Here is a 21,761-nt window from a genome sequence, read left to right on the forward strand (position 1 = left end):
CCAGAGTGTCTTGACTTGTGGCTATTCACAGATGGTACAGAGCTTTCTATAGGTTTGTCTCTCCTTCTCCCATCATCGGAGGTCGCAACGACCATCCCAACGAGACTTACTTTATGTACTGGGTCCTAGAGAAGTGCACTTGGAAAGGACCAGACGCAGAACTTTTTCTATTTCTCCCCCTGCCTTATGGAATGCCTTGCCGCCCTATATGAGAGCCATGCGTGAGTTAGGGCCTTTTACCCTAGCACTCAAGACCTGGCTCTTTACTAGAACTTTTAATCTGTGTTAATTTTATCAATATTTGTATGTATGTATTTTTATCCTTTACAATTTTATCTTGTAAATCGCCTAGAGCATCGTGGATGGAGGGCGATTAATAAGTAATTAAATGATGATGATGATGATGATGATGTTTAGGGATTCTCTAGGTTGGGACTATTGTGGTTCCAGTAGAATTACTTTCAGCTGCAAAAACAGCAATTTCCCTTCCTTCCTATGGATTTTCACTATATTTCAAATGTCCTTATGATTCCACCCCCTATCAAAATCCAACCCCAACATCATGTTTTACTTTTTAAAAAATTGAAAAATGTAAAAAAATATATTTTCAAGATTATATATTTTATCAGATCAAAGAATCGGGAACTAGATATGAATACAAACAAACTCTTGTTGAACAGTGAAAACATCACATCAGAAAAAAACAATCTACTTAATGAATTTAAAAAGCTTCGAGAAGATCTCAAGGCAAGTTTTGAATTTCTTGGTTTTTATTTTGATTTCTTAATTTCAATTAAAAACATTATTTTTACATTTTCATTTTGTGCTATCATAGTTGCACTTGACAGTGCATTTTTCAAATAGGCTATAACATTACTGTTTCTAGACTGAATTTCTGTAATACTGTTTTTTATACTGCTGGTTTTTCAATTTCTCCATAGTAGCTGCTTAATAGAATTGCATATTGTAGCATTAGCTGGAAGGCCTTAGTAAATGAATAGATATTTTCACAATCACAAATAATATGATTTTATCTTCATACATCAAATAAATTGTCAATGTATATACCATATTTACTCTAATATAAGGCACCATCCATTGTAATGCACACCTCAATTTTGAAGGTGCACATTACAATAAAGGATTTGTAATCAAATATAATGCACCCTTGGAACACCTGACAGACAAGGGAAAGCCTGGTGGAGGGGCACATCTTCCCAACTGATTTCCTCCACAAGCCTTTCAAAACCTGCCCCTTGGTTCTGAAAGTCTTGTGAAGGAAGCCAGTTGAGAATTGTGCAAGGCTGACAAGTTTGCCAGCCTCAGTTTGACAGGGCATAGCTTCAGCCTGACAGAGGACACAGCCAATTTATGTGCATGATTCTAATACGCCATCAAATCTAATGAACACCTCAATTTTTTGCTTTGTAATTTAGTCAAAAAGGTAAGTTAGACTCATGTAAAAATGGTACTTCAAGACTGATATCAACATTGCCTGTCGCAGAATTGATACTTTGAGTATCCAGCAAAAACATACCAAGTACTTATTGACTCTCAGCAGTCCTGATAGTGCTTTCAGCAACTGCAGTAAGAGACACAACCTGCCCTCCTCAGAGAACTCACCTTCCTCCTCTCTTTATTCACTTCACTTCACTTTATTTCTTAATTAGTCGCTCTCCACCAGAGTGCTCCGAGCGACTTACAATTTAAAATATCATTCCACAATATAAAAACATTCAATATAAAAAACATTCAACAGTGACTATTTATTGCAAATCTGGCTCTTCTGCATATGATAACCTATAGAACTGTGGAGGAAAACGTTTAGCATACTGGAGTGCACAGTGAGAATTGGAAAGATGGAGTTCTGACCAAAGCTATTCAGATCTGCAACATTTCATTTGCGTCTTTACACAGGTGCAATGTATGTGTGAAGATATAACAATGTATGTGTTGAAGAACCACAATTACAGAAAAGCACCTTTTTTCTCCTTGCACATATTTTGATGTTTTTGATGTGCATCAATACATATTTTTAATATTTTGTCTTTTAATAAAAAATACCCTGAAAAAGGTAGCCAATGAACACTTCAACCTGTTGATTTAAGATTTAAGTCTTGTTTAAGCTCAGTAATGCTTGCTTTCAAAGCTGAGTGTATATTATTGCACAGATCAATAAAATAGATTCCCGTTACTGCAGGAAGCTGTCCAAATGGTTACAAAATGGTTTATGATCATTTAAATATTATGACATGTGCTGCACTTCATACTACTATGCATTCTGAGTAAGAGATTGGTTGTAATTTTTTTCAGAATCAGAAAAAGATGGAAGAAAAAGCTGAAAAGCAAATAGAAAACCTGAAAAAAATGAATGCTAACTTAAGGCAAGAAGGAATGTGAATATTTTAGTCTAGAATGTCCCACACTAATGTTTTAAATACTGGTAGCCAGATTTTGTTCATTTTCATTGTTTTCTCCTTTTTGTTGAAATTGTCCACCTGCTTGTGGCTTTCGATAGCTTCTCTGTGTAGTCTGACATGGTGTTTGTTAAGAGTGGTCCAGCATTTCTGTGTTCTCAAATAATATGCTGTGTCTTGGTTGATTCATCAAGTGCTCTGATGAACAGAATGGCAGCCAGTGGAGCTGCTTCAACAGGGGGGTTGTCCACTCCCTGCAGCCAGCCCCAATGAGCAACCTGGCTGCAGCTCTTTGGACCAGCTGAAGTTTCCGAGCACTCTTCAGAGGCAGCCCCACATAGAGCGTGTTACAGTAATCCAGTAGGGAAGTAACTAAGGTATTTACCACCATGGTGATGGTGGCATACTTGATGTTTGCTGGGATTTTCTCAGTTGCCCACACTTTTTCAATGAGCTGGCGGAGTTGTGTAAATTCAGGTCCACCCTATCTAAAGATTTCAGCAGGCATCCCATCAGGTCCATTGGCTTTGCTATTTTTAGTTGGTTGATGGCTTTGCTGACTTCCTCCAAACTAGGCAGTGCTGTAAACTAATCCCTGGTTTGTTGCTCTGGGATTTGCAAGAGAACCTCTTGGGCCATGTTGGAGTTGCGGTTAAGGAGATTATGGTAGTGCTCTGTCCAATGTAGTGCAATTGATTTTTTTTATCCTTCAGAAGTTTATTTCCATCTAATGAATGGAGAGCAGTGGTTCCGAACCTTTGGGCCTCCAGGTGTTTTGGACTTCAACTCCCAGAAATCCCAGCCAGCTTACCAGCTGTTAGTAAGTGTGGGAGCTGAAGTCCAAAACACGTGGAGGCCCAAAGGTTGGGAACCACAGACGTAGAGGGTGTATGCTATGATTTGTTGGGCTATAGATGATCTTTGTGGCGTTAAAGAATTTCTTGAGCCTTTTTTGTCCACCAGATGTTCTTGAGTTCTCTGGTCCTTCTTTGGACCTCAGCTTTTGAACAGGCATAGTTGGTGTCTCTCCATCATATTTGGAAGGCTTTCATTTTCTTATTGATTAACTGTTGAATCTCAATATCATTTTCATCAAACCAGTCTTGATGTTTCTTAGTTTGGTATCCAATGGTTTCTTCACAGGTCTTCAGTTTATTCCAATGTCTCCCAACATTTTCAGGGTGTTTTATTGGCAGATGACCCTTGAGTGTTGTTTGGAGAAGGGCTCATTTGGAGGCTCTTGAAGGGCTTGGGTGTTCATTTTACACCTTATCTTTCTTCCTTGAAGTCTGTGTTTGGGGGCAATCTTGATGGCCATCATCATCACCTCCTGTCGTGGCTGTTGTGAGAAGTACATTGTGGTAGTCTCTGGCATGTATAATTACATAGTCTAAAAGGTGCCAATGCTTTGACCGGGGGTGCTTCCATGATGTCTTAAGATTGTTTTTCTGGCAGAAGAGTGTGTTGGTGATGATAAGTTTGTGTTCCCCATATTTGATGAGAAGCAGGATGCCATTCAGGTTGCTGTTTCCAACCCCATCTTTTCCTATAGTCCCTGGCCACAGGTCGTAGTCTCATCTGACATTAAAATCACCTAGAAGAATTATTTGTCCTCTTTAGGTATCTCTGACAGGATGATGCCCAGCTGACAGTAAAAAAAAATTCCTTTATGTCTTTTTCAGCATCTAGTGTTGATGCGTAGGCACTTATGATAGTTCCCTGTTGGTTTTTGGCAGGGTTAATTTGGAGGGTTGAGAGTCATTATATGCTTTGGACAGATGCTTCACCAGGTCGTTTCTAATAGCAAAGCCAACTCCACGTATTCTTTGTTCTTCAGGCAGTCCCTTCCAGAAGAAGGTGCAACCCCTTTATTTATTTCTTCAGCTGTCCCTCTTCTGCTCTTCAGGTCTCTTGAAGTGCTGCTATGTTGATGTTAAAGAGACCCAGCTCCCTTGAAATAATAGCAGTCCTGCGTTCAGGGTGTTCACTGTCTGTGTTGTCCAAGAATTTCTGTATGTTCTATGTTCCAAAATTCATCTTTCTTTTTTGGTCACTTTTCACAGCCATTGTAACATATAGCATGTTACTGTTGGCCTGCTCTGCTGTTGAGGTCTTCAGATTGTGCTTGGTCTGGTTCCTCCCCTGTGGCCCTGCCACCCAGGGAGACCCCCTGGGAACACACAAGTCCCCTCACCATGACAAGATGACAATCCATCAAGGGGGACTGATGTGTGTCAACCAGCCAGCCAATAGACTTGCCTTTTATTTATTTATTTATTTATTTATTTATTTCCAACATTTATATCCCGCCCTTCTCACCGGAAGGGACTCAGTGTGGCGTACACAATTGGCAACAATTTGATGCCTACGCATAATTAAAACATAGCAATGTTTTGTTTAAACATTTTGTTTAAATCCAATACATCTGGAGAACATCTTTTACAAAAAGATATTATCCAGATGTGATAAGTGTGGTGACTGTTTACATACAAAAAATTATTTAATGATTAGGGGCTTTATTTCATTTCACCCAAGGTTACAAGACATCAAAGGTAATCATATCAAGATGGCACAGGAGGTGTATTCATTTGTGTTATTACTATACTCACATCCCAAGGCCTCAGTATGAGCACATGCCAGTAGATCTATGGTGACAACCACAGCAATTAGATAGACAATCAACATCTTTGAAAAATGTGTGTAGTGTTGCAGAATGAAAAGAAACATCCACATTTATTAGGCATTACAAGCTGGATAAATACAAATAGAATTTGGAAGAAACTGTCCTGTAACTGGTAGTTCAAGAGGATAGCAGCCATTCCCACCTTTAAAGAGTGAATCTTGTGGGTTGTGCCCTCAGCCAGCTTAAGAATGAAAGGTTGATAACTGCGATGACTCTAGGATGACTGAAGTCATTCTCTAGGATGACTGAAGAAGAAACCCACTCTGTGACTGCCCCCCCCAAAAAAAACTCCTTCTTCTTCAAACTATCTTTTATCATATCATGGAGTCTTAAAAAGCTTTAATATAATTTCCTCAACTCTATATAATTATAGAGTTGAGGAAAGGGGAAAAATGGAAGAAATGCCTGTAGAACTTGGAACTCTTGTGAAGGAATAACCTAGCTGTAGTTTAGCTTTTTTAGCCACTCTAGAATATGTCATGGTATGTATCCACCTCTCATTTCCATCACAATGGTTTCATTATTCAATTCACCCAATTCTGGTCTGGGGTGTGGGATCAGGGGGTGGGTGCTGCTTGGGTAGCTGTGTATAACCTTTCAGGGTCCCTTGCATGCTGGGCTAGACCCATTGGAACTCTCAGCCAATGAGTTTGAACCACCAAGGATGAGTTCATTGGCTGGCACTTGGGTATCAGCCTCATTGGTTTGAAATCATTCGCTGAACTGTCAGCAGGAATGGAGGAGGTGTTCCTATTCCAGTTTCGCACCTGAGTATCAATTAGGTTGCTTAAGGCAAGCTTGGGCAGTTTGCTTTTGGTGGCATCTCACTTCCCACCCTGATTCCAGTTGTTTTCTGTTCTTGATTGTTCTGGTTGTATGTGCTATTGTTTTGTATGTAGAACCTATATAGTACTGTTGTATATGTTTATATGTAATAATGTAATCTGTGTGTGTGTGGGGGGGGAGGGGAATGCAGTTAGCATGGGTTCTGGATTCAGGATTGGAAGGTACCCAATGGGTTCTGGTAGCGGGTTGGAATGGTTATGGGCCCACTGATCAATAAGCAGATTTGTTGATGCCTGGATCTGGGGGCCCATGAAGTTGTGGCCTGGGTTTCCCAAACAAATGGTATATTTAGTATTTATGTGAAACCTGGTCTCTCTTGGACGCACAATAAGCCAACTAACCTAGATCCCCAAAATATGCCCCTATTCTTGAAAGGAGCCTGTAAAACCATTGCTTGATGGACCCCCACCCCCTTTCCTGGAAGTATCGCTCATTTGAAGTGGCTTGATAAAACAAAGGAAAAGACAACTGCTGGTCTTTTTGAGCCAATTTGGAGAGAAAATGGGGATGAGGGGAGGATGGAAGGGTAATGGGAAGTGCTACCCATCTCTTAACGATAAGTTTCTAGGAGTAACTGAGACACCATAATGATGGTTGTCTTTATCTTTTGTTCACTGTTATTCTTTTTCAGCTGCAGCTTAGTAATACTATTTATTTGTTAATTTAATATATAGCAGTGAATTGGAATGTGTAAAAGAGGAGATGAAGCAGAAGAATGAAGAAGCAAAATATAAACTTCATGAAACTGGAGAAAATGTATGATGTTGCTCCTTAATAAGATATAAAAGTATTTATATATATAATTAAGTGACAGGGAACCACCATCTTCCTCAGCATTTATTTTCCAGAGACCCATGTGTGTTTTCATAGGTTTCCAAGACGCTGACTGAAAGCAGCTATGATGGGCAGATCCTTCTCCATAAAGTGTAGACCTCTCTGATTGACCTGAAAGAGATATAAGGAATCTTGATATTGCTCCAGTAGATGAAGCCTCAAGTGGTGCAGTGGGTTAAACCCTTGTGCCGGCAGGACTGATTACCTGATGGTTGGGTTGCTGACATGAAGCTTTCTGGTTCAAATCCAACCCAGGGAGAGCACGGATGAGCTCCCTCTATCAGCTCCAGCTCCATGCAGGGACATGAGAGAAGCCTCCCACAAAGATGGTAAAAACATAAGAAAACATCCGGGCATCCCCTGAGCAACATCCTTGCAATGTCTCGCAAGGATGCAAACTTCTGAGGCAAAGAATTTCACTGTTGAACAGCTCTCATGTTCAGGAACTTCTTCCTAATGTTTAGGTGGAATCTCCTTTCCTACAATTGGAACCCATTGCTCTTAGTCCTAGTCTCTGGAGCAATAAAAAACAAGCCTGCTCTGTCTTCCTTGTCAATCTCTCTCTTCAATTGTGATGAGGTCTGACCAAAGCAGAATAGAGGGGCACCATTACTTCCCTCAATCTAGACACTATACTCCTTTTGATGAAGCCCAAAATTCCATTGTCTTTTTTAGCTGCTGCGTCACACTGTTGGCTCATGTTCAACTTGTTGTCCACTAAGACTCCAACATCTCAAAGACTACACATCTACTGTTGTTGAGCCATCCTGTATCTGTGCATTTCATTTTTTCTGCTTAAGTGAAGTATCCTATATTTGTCCTTGTTGAAATTCAGTTTGTTAGTTTTGGCCCAACTCTCTAATCTGTTAAAGTCATTTTGAATTCTGATCCTGTCCTCTGGAGTATTAGCTATCCCTCTCAATTTGGTGATATCTGTGAACTTGCTAAACATGCCTTCTAAACCTTCATTCAAGTCATTAATAAAGATGTTGAACAGCACCAAGCCTAGGATAGAACTCTGTGGCACCCCACTAGCCACTTCTTTCCAGGATGAAGAGGAACCTTTGGAGACCACCCTTTGGGTTCAGTCATTTAACAATTTCCATATCCACAAAGTGAATTACTTTGTGCAAAAGTAATCCTAACATTTTTGCTCTCTCCCCACTTTTCCATTACATTCTTTAAAAAACTCCAGCCCTGATTTAAAATACTGTTTAGTATATGCCATTTTCACATTTAAATTCATTTAAATCATAGCAACATTAAAATAGTTTAAAAAGTACTGTTGCAGATAGTACAACATGATTCTCTCCCCAAATATATGTGTGTGTGTGTGTGTGTGTGTATTAATGTGGAAATTTGAATATGAAATTTGAATATGAAATAGTAGGGTTTGTACACAAGTTATTGTATATTATGACTTTCATGTGTGTATGTTTTACAGTTGTGTGAGATATGTGTCAGATTCTATACTTTTTTCAGATTAGAACAATTGAAAATGAACTTTCAAAGAAAGAAAAGCAGTTGAAAACATCAGATAGTAAGGTATAAACATTTAAAATATACAGAATATGAAATGTAATTATTTATATTATTTTCCCATGCTATTTCAGTATTTCAGATACAACCCTTATATAAAATGTATTATTGACATTATTTTGTTAGAACTATTCAGTTTAGTCTTTGCTAGGTCATATACGTGGTAATTCTAATTATTAGTGCTAAATGGTGGATCATGATTATGACAATTATTATGTGCTTCCATAGTTCAAGAAAGTCCTTGTGGATATATCACCTAAATATGATAAAGGCATCAGTTCATGTCTGATCTTGGGAGATAAACAATTATTAGTATGTGGATGAAAAACTGTCAACGAATACCAGGTGCTATAAACTATTTCAGAAGAACTAACTGTCAAAACAATTTCTGAGATTATAATTTGCCTAAGAAAAGCTTATGAAATTCATACTTAAATTCCACTGAGTTTGAATTTGATACAGGTAACCTAGACTACACAGCTTCAGGGTTATACAAATAAGTATAAGCAAGATTTCAGACTTATCCACTGTGGAAGAATTAGTAAATGTTCTTAAAATGTCAGCTGTCTTATTAGAATCATAACAACTAAAATTTATATTGTAATGCATTAATATATATTCTAAAACTCTTTAGATTAATAGTTTAAAGAAGCAAATTGAAACCAAAGTGAAGATTGTTGAAGAACTTCATCAAGAAGTAAGAATTGCTTTATACTTGTAGGTCCAGGGATATATATATATTTCATAAATGATGTACTAAACAATAGTTGTTATAGTGCCTGTTATGAATCAAAATTAGTTTAACACCAATCTCTCTAACATTTCTGGGAGTAAAGTTTGCTTCCATTAAAAATGAAAATGTTTATTATTTTTCAAAAAGGCAACTGAATGTAAATAATAAAATAGAAAGGAATCGGGAACAAGGTGATTCCACTTTTGATGACATAAATTACTCCATGCTTTAAGTCAACATTCTAGTATACTAGAACTAATTCTCCAAGGAAAGAGTATTAGAAGGAGCAACAAAAAGTCTCACTATAGTACATGATATACCTGTTTTCCTATCATGGTCATTGACAATTACAGGGGAATATACAAACTTGCAGAAGCCATGCAGAAGCTTGATGAGAAGAGTCATTTTGTTAATTTTTCTCTTTTATTCTTTCTTAAAGGGGGTGAGACATTTTATTCTTCTTCTTGGTGCCCTGTGGTGAGGGAGATATTTCAGTTGTAGTAGTGTAGTAGTAGTGAACCAAAACACTCAGTTCACAGTTTCTAATAATGCAGGATGGTCTGTGTTTATCTTTAGACTGGAATTCCTCCCCCTCCCCATCTCCACCTGCAGCCCAGTGGTTTAATTCAAATTGTCTTGATTGAGACATACAAAATTAAAATGCCAAGTTATTAAAATACCAAGTCAACAATTTGTAAGTGCCTCCTTTACAACAAACCAGAAATAACTTTTTGAGGAAGTTAGGTTTTCTAGTATCATAAAATACTGAATACTGGATAAAGATAAATTTCAGTAACACTTTCTGTTGTTAACAGATTAAGGTTTTGCGAAAGAAAATTGGTACAGAAAGCAAGCAAACCAGTATTACTGAAGAAAAGGTAGGATGAAATGTTAATCTTCATTGTACATTGGATGAATTAGAATGGAAAGGTATTAATATTGAAATCTGCCAAGATGTGTCCATTTAACGTTGTGGTTTTATTCTTCTCACATGGCCTGGGCTACTTATTTCTAGCCTAACAGTTCTTTCAAGAGGCATGGAAATGGCTCACTGTGGGAGTTTTTCCCTTTTCCATTGGCAGGAGAACTGCATAAGCTGTGGCATGTGGGTAAAATAAATACAAGTCCTCAAGCAGAAGCAGGCAGGCTGCTAAAGTATTCACAGTTGTCCTTTATTTCCGACATCACAGAAAGATCTAACAGTCTCTGATCTCCCTCCTCCCTTTCATTCTTAGTGTTCTTCCTTTTTTATCTTCCCCGCAGCCCCACCCTTCACACACACCCTTGAGCCATGGCTTTTATCTCTTTCCACTGAATTAAGGGAGTGTGCTTTCTTTAGACCCAGAGCAGGACCCTCTTCTTTGTCACACTTTTAAACTCACTCTGTTATAACTTTCTATAGAATATGGAGCCATTTGTAAAGGGCCCACTGTATTTGAGGATGCATGATGCACAGATTCAACCCAGTACAGAGTGCTGCTGCTACTAACTACCGGTATGTCCCTGAAAAAACTGCTCACCACCGTGCATCTAGCAGCTGTGGCATCCCTACTCATTTGCGTGGGTAGGGAGACACATCTCCCAGCATGAAACCAAGGAAGACTCAAACACGTGGTTGGGTAAAAAATTGGCCACAACTTGTTTATTGATAACAGTAACAAAAGGAGTTGGCCGACATGCACGGGTCCTGGATCTAACATCTGTCAACCCCATGCTGACCGATACCAAGCACGCCAGGGTGCAGCCGGTTAGAAGACCAAGCCAGCGTTACCCCACACCTCTGGCAAAACAATACCGCATGCAGGGTGGGAAGGGAGGGCCAAAAGAAGCAGGCGTGGAGCCTGACCCTGGTTAGGGGTCGCCTTATAAGGGCGACTCCAGCCAATAAACAGTGGGCCCCAGCCCACTGGCCAGAGGAGGGTGCATGCTGCTGATAGGCTGCCTGTCCCCCAGTGGCGGGAATTTTCCTGCCGAGCAGGGGGCTTCTGGGAAGGAGAAGCCCCCTGCCGCTGCCATCTTCATGGGGAGGCACCCCCACCCCGCAACGGACGCTCCCGGTAAGTTGGGCGCTGCTTTTGTTTGTGTATCCACATGAAATCCTTGTATAAATCTTCCATGAACTGGGTGGTGTGGGGGTCATACCATACAAAGTGTTTCCCAGTAGGAATTTTCCAGTGGGTTAGGAATACAGGAGGCTTTGATTCTTGCACAAATGCACTGTGCTGTGCCCCAAAATAATCATATCCCATTCAAATAATGTTATAGAAACATTGCAGCAGATAGGCTTCTTCCTATGAGCTTTCCACCACTAGTTTAGCCTTTATTTGTTAGAGTTCTATTAATGTTTCCTTTTGGAACAAAAAAGAAGAAGAGGAAGCCACATTAGTATAAACAGATGATGCTTTTGTCATCTTGTGGCCAGAAAGGTTATGTGTTGCTTTTATTCTTTGAAGATTTGCCTAGTTTCCCAATGCTTCCTGTTTAATTGGTTATTGGGATATGATGTTTTAACTAATTGTGTATTGTGGTTGGATGTACTTGTATGAATTTTATATTTCTATTTCAGTTCATGCATGTGAAAACCCAAAATGTGATGGGACAGCTGGAATTCACAATACATAGACATACATTGGACAGATGTGTGATGCCAAAATAGTTGGCAAGATTTGCAACTACTGAGCAGAAAAAATACTGAACCAAATATTTTTATTCTTTAAAGGTGAAAAAATTGCAGCTGGAACTTGAAAATATAAATAAATTGCACAAAGAAACAATTTTCAGCTACAAAAATGAAATTGAGATGGCAAGGGCAACTGAAGAAAAGCTTCTCAAAGAGGTAGATTTTTTAAAGATTTTAATTTGCATATACCATATTTAAATATTCTTATTTATATTATTCATCTGTGTCTACTAGCAATCCTCCTGTCAATCTTTCTTTGTTAGACTTTGATTTGTATTATTCACAGTAAGGTGAAGAAATAAAACCTTAAAAAATTGGCTTTGAATGTGGTGGGGAAACATTAAAAGCACACACTACTTTATGTGACAACCTGAAGAGCGTGACTGTTAGAGCTAGTTTTGGAAAAGAAAGAGAACTGAAACAGTTTTCACAGATGTATTTTTCCCAAGTCATTATAGTGTCTCAGATTGAAGATAGCAGAAGAAGAGAGCACAGAATCAAATCCTTAGAAAGACAACTGACTGGCTATTCAGAGTGGATTTTATCAAACTAAAGAAGCAGGGATAATGTAACTAAGTTTTGTTTTTGTTTTGATGCTTTTTATTGGGAAATATGAGACACCCCCCTGTCCAGGAAAGGAAATAAAACTTACTCTTATTTGTAAGATATATAAGAGTAGTTTTTATTCACTAACACTTGAGCATAATCAACACAGTTTTGTTTTCTTGAAGAAAAGCAAGAAAAGAAATACAATTACATTGTACCAGGAGAGTTGGAGCATACACATAGAAAGGCTCGTATTACACATGCCTCATGAAGGACAGGTAGAGGGAGGGGAATACAAGTGGGCAGATGAGATCCCAGACAACAAAGGAAGGGAAGACAGTAGATGTCAACAAACACAAATAAATAAGAAGTTCCATAAGCATGCTGTAACTCTACATCTAGAGTGTCATGCAATATAACTACCCCCGAATATAAGCATCTAATGCGGGATTTAGGATAAATGAGACCTTGTGCTAGTTAAAATATGAAGCCCCTTGCTTGGTCCTGAAGAAGGTAGGCCTGGTAGAAGTACACTTCCTGCTTTGTGGCACACTCCCATACACTATTAACTCAATCATTATGTCTGGAATTGCTCCAAAACAGAATACAGTAGAGTCTCACTTATCCAACACTCACTTATCCAACGTTCTGGATTATGCAACACATTTTTGTAGTCAATGTTTTCAATACATCGTGGTATTTTGGTGCTAAATTCATAAATACAGTAATTACTACATAGCATTACTGCATATTGAACTACTTTTTCTGTCAAATTTGTTGTATAACATGATGTTTTGGTGCTTAATTTGTAAAATCATAACCTAATTTGATGTTTAATAGGCTTTTTCTTAATCTCTCCTTATTATCCAACATATTCGCTTATCCAACATTCTGCCGGCCCGTTTATGTTGGATAAGTGAGACTCTACTGTACTTTCTAATTTAGAATTGCACCACATAAGCAAAATCCATCGTTTTTTTTTGGGGGGGGGGGAGAAATGGGCCCTGTGCTTCAGCACCTAGAATCATAATTAGAAGAGATCGCATGGGCCAACTCGTCCAACCCCCTGCCATGCAGGAAAAGCACAATTACAGCAACCCCGACAGATGGCTATCCAGCCTCTATTTAAAAATCTCTAAGGAAGGAGCTTCCACCACACTTCGAGACAGAAAGTCCCACTGCTAAACAGCTCTTACAGTCAGAAAGTTCTTCCTAATGTTCTGGTGGAATCTCCTTTCCTGTAATTTGAACCCATTGCTCTGAGTCCTAGTTTCCAGGGCAGTACAAAACAAGTTTGCTCCCTCTTCCTTATGGCAGCCTTTCAAATATTTAAACATGGCAATCATGTCTCCTCTGAATCATCTCTTCTGCAGCTAAAAATATCCAACTCTTTAAGATGCTCCTCATTGGGCATGGTCTCCAGATCTTTGGTCATTTTAGTTGCCATCCTCTAGACACCTTCCAACTTGTCAATATCTCTTTTAAACTGTGCTGTCCAGACTTGGACACAGTGTTCCAGGTGAGCTCTGACCAAAGCAGAATAGAGGGTTACCATTACTTCCCTCAATCTAGACACTGTACTCCATCTGTTGCCTTTTTTAGCTACAGTACAGTATCACATGTTTAACTTGTCCACTAAGACTCCAAGATCTTTCTCATATGTACTGCTGTTGAGCCAGGCATCACCCATCCTGTATCTGGGCATTTCATTTTTTTTTTCTGACTAAGTGTAGTATCCTACATTTGTCCTTATTGAAATTCACATTGTTAATTTTGGCCAAGCTCTCTAATTTGTTAAAGTCATTTTGCATTCTGATCCTGTTCTCTAGAGTATTAGAGTGTTCTCCTAATTTGGTGTCATCTGCAAACTCGATAAGCATGTCCTATAAACCTTCATCTAAGTCAGTATGGTCCACTTAGGGCTGAGATTTCTCTCTCATAAAGCATCGGAATTCTTGCTGTCTAATCCACAGTAGCATAGTCCTGCATCTCAAATGCCCATTGACCTGTAAGGAAATCTCCCTGTGCCTCAGAGTTTGGTATTTTCAAAGCTATCGCTAACTTTGCTGAAGTTTGAAATGAGGATCTTGCATTCAGATCTAACCTACCATCAGATCTTGTCAGGAGGTCTCACGTTTTAGACGTTACGTGCTTGAGGACCCAAACCACCAAAGCAACCCCTTGTTATCTGGTCTTTCATCTATATAGATCTTAAACAAATGCTAGCCTTCTTTCCGCTTAACCTTCAGGTGTAGCTTAAATGCAACTCTGCAAGCTTTTGCCTTTCCTCTATTCCATAAAAACCAGTACCCAAATTGCTTAAATTGCATCAATACCATAGGGAGGTGTGAAGAGTATTAATTATGAAACATGATAATTAACAATTCCATCTTGAACATATGTTGTAAGTTCTATTATGTTCAGTCAACTCTCCCTCCGTAATATGTCAAGCTTTGTTCATTATAGCATGACTAAATTGCACAAGTAATTATTGTATATTACATAGTACATCTGTTTCATTTGATGCATAAATAATTGTTTAATATAAATAAAATAATACATACACATTTGAATTCACTTATGTTATTACAGCTAGAAGCAATGAAATTGGTAGCTGATGAAGCAGTGACAATGCAGAAAGAAATAGACATTCGATGTCAGCATAAAATTGCTGAAATGGTAGCACTTATGGAAAAGCATAAGGTAAACATAGCTTTTTATTTGTGTGTTTAATGACTAGAACCAGCAGAGGGAAATGACACAAGGACAGAGCTGTAGGTAGGTGCAGTTTTGCTTGTTTTTGCTGCTGTAATAATCAGTTTAGGGAATGTTTACACTGGCTACATAGCTCAAGTTTGATTAAGTTTGATACCCAGGAGCAACAATTTCCGGTTCCATTCTGTGGGAGAAAATAAGTTAACCTGATTCTGCTCAATATTTGGAAAAATTGGGGAATGCTCTGGAACATTCCGCACTTCAGGGTTTATCTGAACAGCTTGGCTAGTTCTGATTCAGAATTGGCCTCACTATTCACATGTGCCAGTGTCACCATCTCACTTTCCCCACACTTCCTGGCATGGGGAAGAAAGAAATGGCACTTATCATTATTGTTTTTTGTCATTGTCGTGGGGGGTTCATCTTTGGGTACATTTGTCAATGTCAGCAAAGACACCCACATGACTTGGAGAGGGGAGGTAACAAAAAATGGCAAAGGTAAGTGTGGCTGTACTGCGGGGATGAACCAGGTTCAGTCCATCTGGATAGTCAGGACTCCACCCCCAATGCTGCCACAGTTCAGGAGAAAAGACACATAAGCATCAGAACAGACCAGATTTTGTGGTCTGTGTAGATAAGTCCTCAGACAACCTGCTGCTCATTGAAAGGAGTTTTTCACTTGATCAATGAGATCTACAAATGTGGCACCTATTGTGACTATGTAAATGTTTGCCATTCTTATGAAGTATTGAATTTTCTATTTTACTTTTGATGTCTGAATGTGGTTATGGTTACTGTTGTCCACATGAGGTGATAAATGGTACCAAAGAATGCCTCTATAGTAGTGTCTCCTGTCTGTGGAATGTCCTTCCACTGTAGAATGCCTGGTATTCACATTAGTAACATTTAAATTCTCTTTCCTACCGACCAATCTCCCTCTTATGTCATCTATATAAAGTCTATGAGAGGATGCTATTAAATCGACTAGGACCTGTTATCGAACCCAAGCTTATTGCACAACAAGTAGGTTTCAGACCAGGGAAAAACTGTACAGGTCAAATTCTTCATCTGACTGAACATATCGAGGAAGGCTATGGGAAAGGCTGCATTACGGGAACAGTCTTTGTGGACCTTACGGCAGCCTATGACACGGTGCAACATAGAAAAATGCTGCATAAAGTCTACCATATCACCCGGGACTTTGACTTTACAAAAACTGTCCAGACCCTCCTAGAAAACCGCAGCTTCTATGTGGAGTTTCAGGGCCAGAAAAGCAGATGGAGGAGCCAAAAGAATGGTTGACCCCAAGGCAGCGTTCTTGCACCAACCTTATTTAATATCTTCACGAATGATCAGCCACAACCACCACTCACAAAGAGCTTTATATATGCTGATGACCTTGGCCTTACAACACAAGCGAAAGATTTTGAAACAGTTGAAAAGCAACTCACCAATGCCTTGAAAGATCTCTCCAGCTACTACAAAGAGAACTACCTGAAGTCTAACCCTTCCAAGACACAAGTGTGTGCTTTCCACCTATGTAACCGCGAAGCCAAGAGGAAACTGAAAGTTACTTGGGAAGGCCAAGAGCTCGAACACTGTTTCCATCCTAAATACCTTGGTGTCACCTTAGACCGAACACTAACATATAGGAAACACTGCACATACACCAAGCACAAAGTAGCTGCACGCAACAACATCCTGCGGAAACTGACTGGCAGCGCATGGGGTGCAGACCCACAAGTAGTAAGAACATCAGCCCTGGCCTTGTCTTTCTCAACGGCTGAGTACGCCTGTCCTGTCTGGCACAAGTCTGCCCATGCAAAGCAGGTGGACATAGCACTAAACGAAACATGCAGAATCATCACAGGATGCCTTAAACCTACACCTGTTGATAAACTCTACAAGTTAGCTGGCATTGCCCCTCCTGACGTGCGACGGGAAGTTGCTGCTAACAGTGAGAGAAAAAAGATCGAACATTGTGAAAGCCACCCACTGCATGACTATCAGCCTCCTCCCACCAGACTCAAATCAAGGAAGGGCTTAATGAGAACCACCACTCCTCTTGATGTTCCTCCAGCAGCAGCAAGGGTGTCTCTCTGGGCAGCTAAACCTGGCAATTCTAACTGGATGGCCCCCCACGAGGGTCTTCCTCCAGGGGCAAACCAAAAATGGGCAATTTGGAAGTCCCTAAACAGACTCAGAAGCGGAGTGGGCAGATCAAAAGACAACCTGGCAAGGTGGCACTACCTGGAGGAATCCTCCACCTTGTGTGACTGTGGAGCAGAACAAACAACTCAGCATATGTATGCTTGCCCACAATGCCCTGCCTCATGTACGGAGGAGGAGCTGTTTAAAGCTACGGACAATGCGGTTGCTGTTGCCCGCTTTTGGTCCAAAACTATTTAGTTGCTTGTGATTTCCTTTTTCCCCCCCCAACATTTTGAAATGTATTTGTTGTACAATGCTTTTGACACGAAATAAATAAATAAATTCTCTTTCAATAAGCAATCAGTCCATATTATTCACTTTCATTATTCTGTTTTATGTTGGATTTTAACATCGTACTTTGTTGCAAGTTAGATGGTATAGTAAACTCTCAGTTAACCAAAACTCAAGCCACTGGAATTTTAAAGCAACCAGTAAAAACATTCAATTTAATAAAAATTGAAATCTTTTACAATACAGTATAACTGTGCTACATTACATTTATGTGTATTTGTCTTAATTTGCTTTTGATTTATGTTATGGTATATTACGGGATATAGTATTAGTTAGATCTATTTATAATAGTGACTCTCAAACAAGCAGAAACTACATTTATCTGGCATCTACTAATCCCCATCGGTATAGGTTAACTGAGAGTCTACTGTATATAAGCATGTTAAATAAATGGTGCATTTGAAGTGTAGTTAATATTTCATACTGTCATCATATCAGTTTTTCACATTGTGTTCATATGCATTTGAAGGATGCGTATAGAGACAGATCTTTTAAAATTGAAAAAGACAAACTCCATTGCCATGTTTATAGTGAATAAGGTTATTGAGTTAGTTTAATTATTTAATAATAATTTAATAGTTTCCCACTATTCGGAGTGTGCATGTCAGAACACAGACGCTTCAGAAAGCCACACACTCAATCAACAGTGTAAACAAAAGGTTTATTGTCACTCAAAACTGGCTCAGAAACATTTAACTGCAGTGTCTCTAACCAAAACTCAAAATGTAAACCCAAACCGGGCTAAAAAGGTAGAACGGAAAATAATCCGGATTATATAGGAGAATAATCCGGGTTTAATGCAGTCAAACAAACAGCGCTAGAAGTAGCCTCCCCAGGGGGCAGCGCTGTATTCAAAGGAAAGCAAACTTGTCAATGTTCAGAAGACAAAAGAAACAGATTATCAGCGTCCTGTTGAGTCAGCCAGGAGCAAGGAGGAAGAATGCTGCCCAGGCAACAGTCAATTCAAAGGCAGCTCACAGAAGAGAGGAATCCCAAACTGGAGTGAAGACAAGCCGAAGTTAGGAAGGGAGAAAAACTGCAATTCCGAGTAGCCCAACCAAGCGTTGTTACCAGAGGTCGTCAAACAGGATTGAAGTCGCCAGTCCAGAGGTCCAGGGGAGGGGAAAGCTGCAAACACGATTACCCAATCCAAAAGTTGTTACCGGAGGTCGTCAAACAACTTGGTTGTGGGGCCAGGCTTTCGAATAAGAATCAGCAGCATTAATTACTATTATGTATGCTGGAACTCAATTGACAGACCCAGTCTTTTAAACTTGTACACGCCTATCTATATTTTATAAATGCATTTTATGAATGTAAGTTAATTTTTTAACTGATTTATAGTGTATTGTACTGTTTTTATATGTCTGATGTATTGTAAGCCGCCCTGAGTCCCCTGTTGGGTGAGAAGGGCGGGATATAAATATTGTAATAAATAATAAAATAAAATAAATAAACAATGCCGAAGTCGTCAGTCCAAAAGTCCAGGGAGGGAGAAAGCTGCAAACACGATAGTCCAATCCAAATCCAAGAAACACAGGAACCAGGAACGCCAAGCTGTAGAGCCAGGACCCAAAGCCCAACAGGAAAACACAGGCAGGGACAAACTAATGCCAAAAATGACACTTTGCCTTCTGCGAAGAATCCCCACTTTAGACCTTATTTTTATCTTACACATCATCATCAGATGAGCTGGTCTCCACCCCATTATCATTCCCCACAGCTGTTCCTGTTGTTACACGTGGACCTCGCCCATCATCCCTCCAACTCCTCCATCTTCTGTCAAGACTTAGATCTCCCCATGCCCAGGTGTATCATCTGCTTGCCAATCGTCCTGTCCCGAAAATCCCACAAATGTATCACCAAAAGTTGACTCTGCAAACACATCCCTCATTTCCTGAACCCTAGTCCAGTCTGATGTGCCCTCTACGTTTTCATCACTCCCAGACCCATCATTCCCAGAGAAACCCAAAAACGTCTCATCTTCTGTGGAAGCAATAACTGTATCCCGGAGCTTCTTTCTTTCTCTTTCCTCATCTGATTCTTGCTCCTGAGTAACCCTTTTAGTTCCTCTACTCATATCCATCCCATCTCCCTCTTCAATCATTGACTCCTCATCACTTGAAAACCCTTCAAATGTGTCTTCCTCCGATGGAGCCATAAGTATCTCCCGAATATGTTTCCTTTGTTGTTCTTCATCAGGCAGCTGCTCAATATTACCCCTTCTCCTCCTACTAGTCCTTTTACTACCGTTTGTAATATTGCCAGCTGGCTCAACTACAACAGTGCAGGTTTTTCACAATAATTTTTTTAAGCCAGATTGTTTTATTTAGGGAGCTCAGCTATCCCCATTCACTTATATATACAAAAAAAAAAAAAGGGGGGGGGGGAAAGATGATTTGAGAACCCACAGTGCAAACAGCATCATAATTGCTATGAGTTTACTAACGTAGTGATAGCAGAATAAAACTATTATGTTTTGCAAGATGCACACTAAGTGGAATACTTTCTTTACATGTTTATGTATATACAAAAAAAAAAGAAAAGGAAAAGATGATTTGAGAACCCACAGTGCAAACAGCATCATAATTGCTATGAGTTTACTAACGTAGTGATAGCAGAATAAAATTATTATGTTTTGCAAGATGCACACTAAGTGGAATACTTTCTTTACATGTTTATGTATATACAAAAAAAAGAGGAAAAGATGATTTGAGAACCCACAGTACAAACAGCATCATAATTGCTATGAGTTCACTAACGTAGTGATAGCAGAATAAAACTATCATGTTTTGCAAGATGCACACTAAGTGGAATACTTTCTTTACAGGTTTATGTATATATAAAAAAGGGGAAAGATGATTTGAGAACTCACAGTGCAAACAGCATCATAATTGCTATGAGTTTACTAACGTAGTGATAGCAGAATAAAACTATCATGTTTTGCAAAATGCACACTAAGTGGAATACTTTCTTTACATGTTTATGTTTATGACCATCTCTTCCAAACAGCACCAATATGATAAAACAGTTGAAGAAAAGGATACAGAATTAGAATACTTTAAGACGAAAGAAAAAGAGCTATCATCTGCAATAGAATTATTGGTAAAAAATATCTCCTTATTTCTTTTCATTCACTGATGTGGTTTCTGTACAACCAATACAAATTTCTGTATTTTATTGTGTTTCACTGCCCTGTATATCTCCAGCAGAAAAATCCCAATGTTCATCAGTGAGTATTAATGGTGATTGTTTGATTTTGAGATAATGTTCTATGTTAAATGTTGGTGTTTGTTTTATTACTTCTAGGCAAAATTTAAATTATGTAGCCAGGCAAATACATGGACCTGAGCCATCTAGGCCTTGAAAGGACATAACCAGCACTTTGAATTGTGCAGCCAGTGGAGCTGCCGCAACTTTGGGGGGGGGGGGGGGAGGGGTTGTCCTCTCCCTGTAGCCAGCCCCAGTTAGCAATCTGGTTGCAGCAATTTGGACCAGCTGAAGTTTCCCAGCACTCTTCAGAAGCAGCCCCACATTGAGTGTGTTACAGTAATCCAGACAGGATGTAACTAAGGCATGTACCAGTGTGGCCAGATCTGGCTTCTCAAGGAATAGGCGCAGTTGGCACACAACGTTAAATTGTCCAAAGGCCCTGCTGACCATTGCAGATACCTGGGTCTCCAGGTTCAATGCCAAGTCCAGGATGACCCCCAAATTCGGACCTGTGTATTCAGGGGGAGTGTAACTCCATGCAGCACATGCTGGATCACTATACCTGATCTGCCTTCTGACTGACCAGAAGCACTTCTGTCTTGTTTGGATTAAGTTTAAGTTAGTTTGCCCTCATCCAGTACATTACTGATGACAGGCATTGGTTTAAAGTCAGGACAGCTTCCTTAGCTTTAGGTGGGAAGGAGCAGTAGAGTTGGGTGTCACTTCTATATAAGTGGCACCGTACTCCAAAACTCTGGATGACCTCTCCCAGTGGTTTCATGTATATATTAAATAGCATGGGGGACAAAACAGAACCTTTGGAACCACAGAGGACAATGGACAGGTGTTCGAACAGAAGTCTACTAACACCACCTTCTGAGTACAGCCCTCCAGAAAGGAATGGAACCACTGTAAAACAGTTCCTCTCAGTCCCATCGCAGCGAGATGGACCAGAACGATCCCATGGTCGATGGTGTTAAAAGCCACTGAGGGGTCCTAGAGAACATACTCCCTGTGTCTAGCTCTCTGCGTAGGTCATCCACCAAGCAACCA

The 21,761-nt window shown here is 39.6% G+C and overlaps 1 protein-coding gene across 4 annotated transcripts in view; it reads left to right on the forward strand.

Annotated features, from left to right (window-relative positions):
• The window catches only part of sycp1 (synaptonemal complex protein 1), a 106,309-nt gene that overhangs the window by 72,442 nt on the left and 12,106 nt on the right, over positions 1–21,761 (forward strand). For 3 of the 4 annotated variants that reach the window (XM_062978684.1, XM_016993358.2, XM_062978683.1), the window contains 9 exons: positions 630–747; positions 2,314–2,384; positions 6,621–6,702; positions 8,263–8,325; positions 8,954–9,016; positions 9,868–9,930; positions 11,772–11,888; positions 14,871–14,981; positions 20,508–20,600. In XM_062978684.1, the coding sequence (XP_062834754.1) occupies positions 630–747; positions 2,314–2,384; positions 6,621–6,702; positions 8,263–8,325; positions 8,954–9,016; positions 9,868–9,930; positions 11,772–11,888; positions 14,871–14,981; positions 20,508–20,600 (781 nt within the window). The remainder of the gene's footprint in view (positions 1–629; positions 748–2,313; positions 2,385–6,620; positions 6,703–8,262; positions 8,326–8,953; positions 9,017–9,867; positions 9,931–11,771; positions 11,889–14,870; positions 14,982–20,507; positions 20,601–21,761) is intronic. The other variant, XM_062978686.1, reaches the window with a different exon arrangement.

Source organism: Anolis carolinensis, chromosome 4 (genome assembly GCF_035594765.1).
Source record: "Anolis carolinensis isolate JA03-04 chromosome 4, rAnoCar3.1.pri, whole genome shotgun sequence".
Lineage (NCBI taxonomy): Eukaryota > Metazoa > Chordata > Lepidosauria > Squamata > Dactyloidae > Anolis > Anolis carolinensis.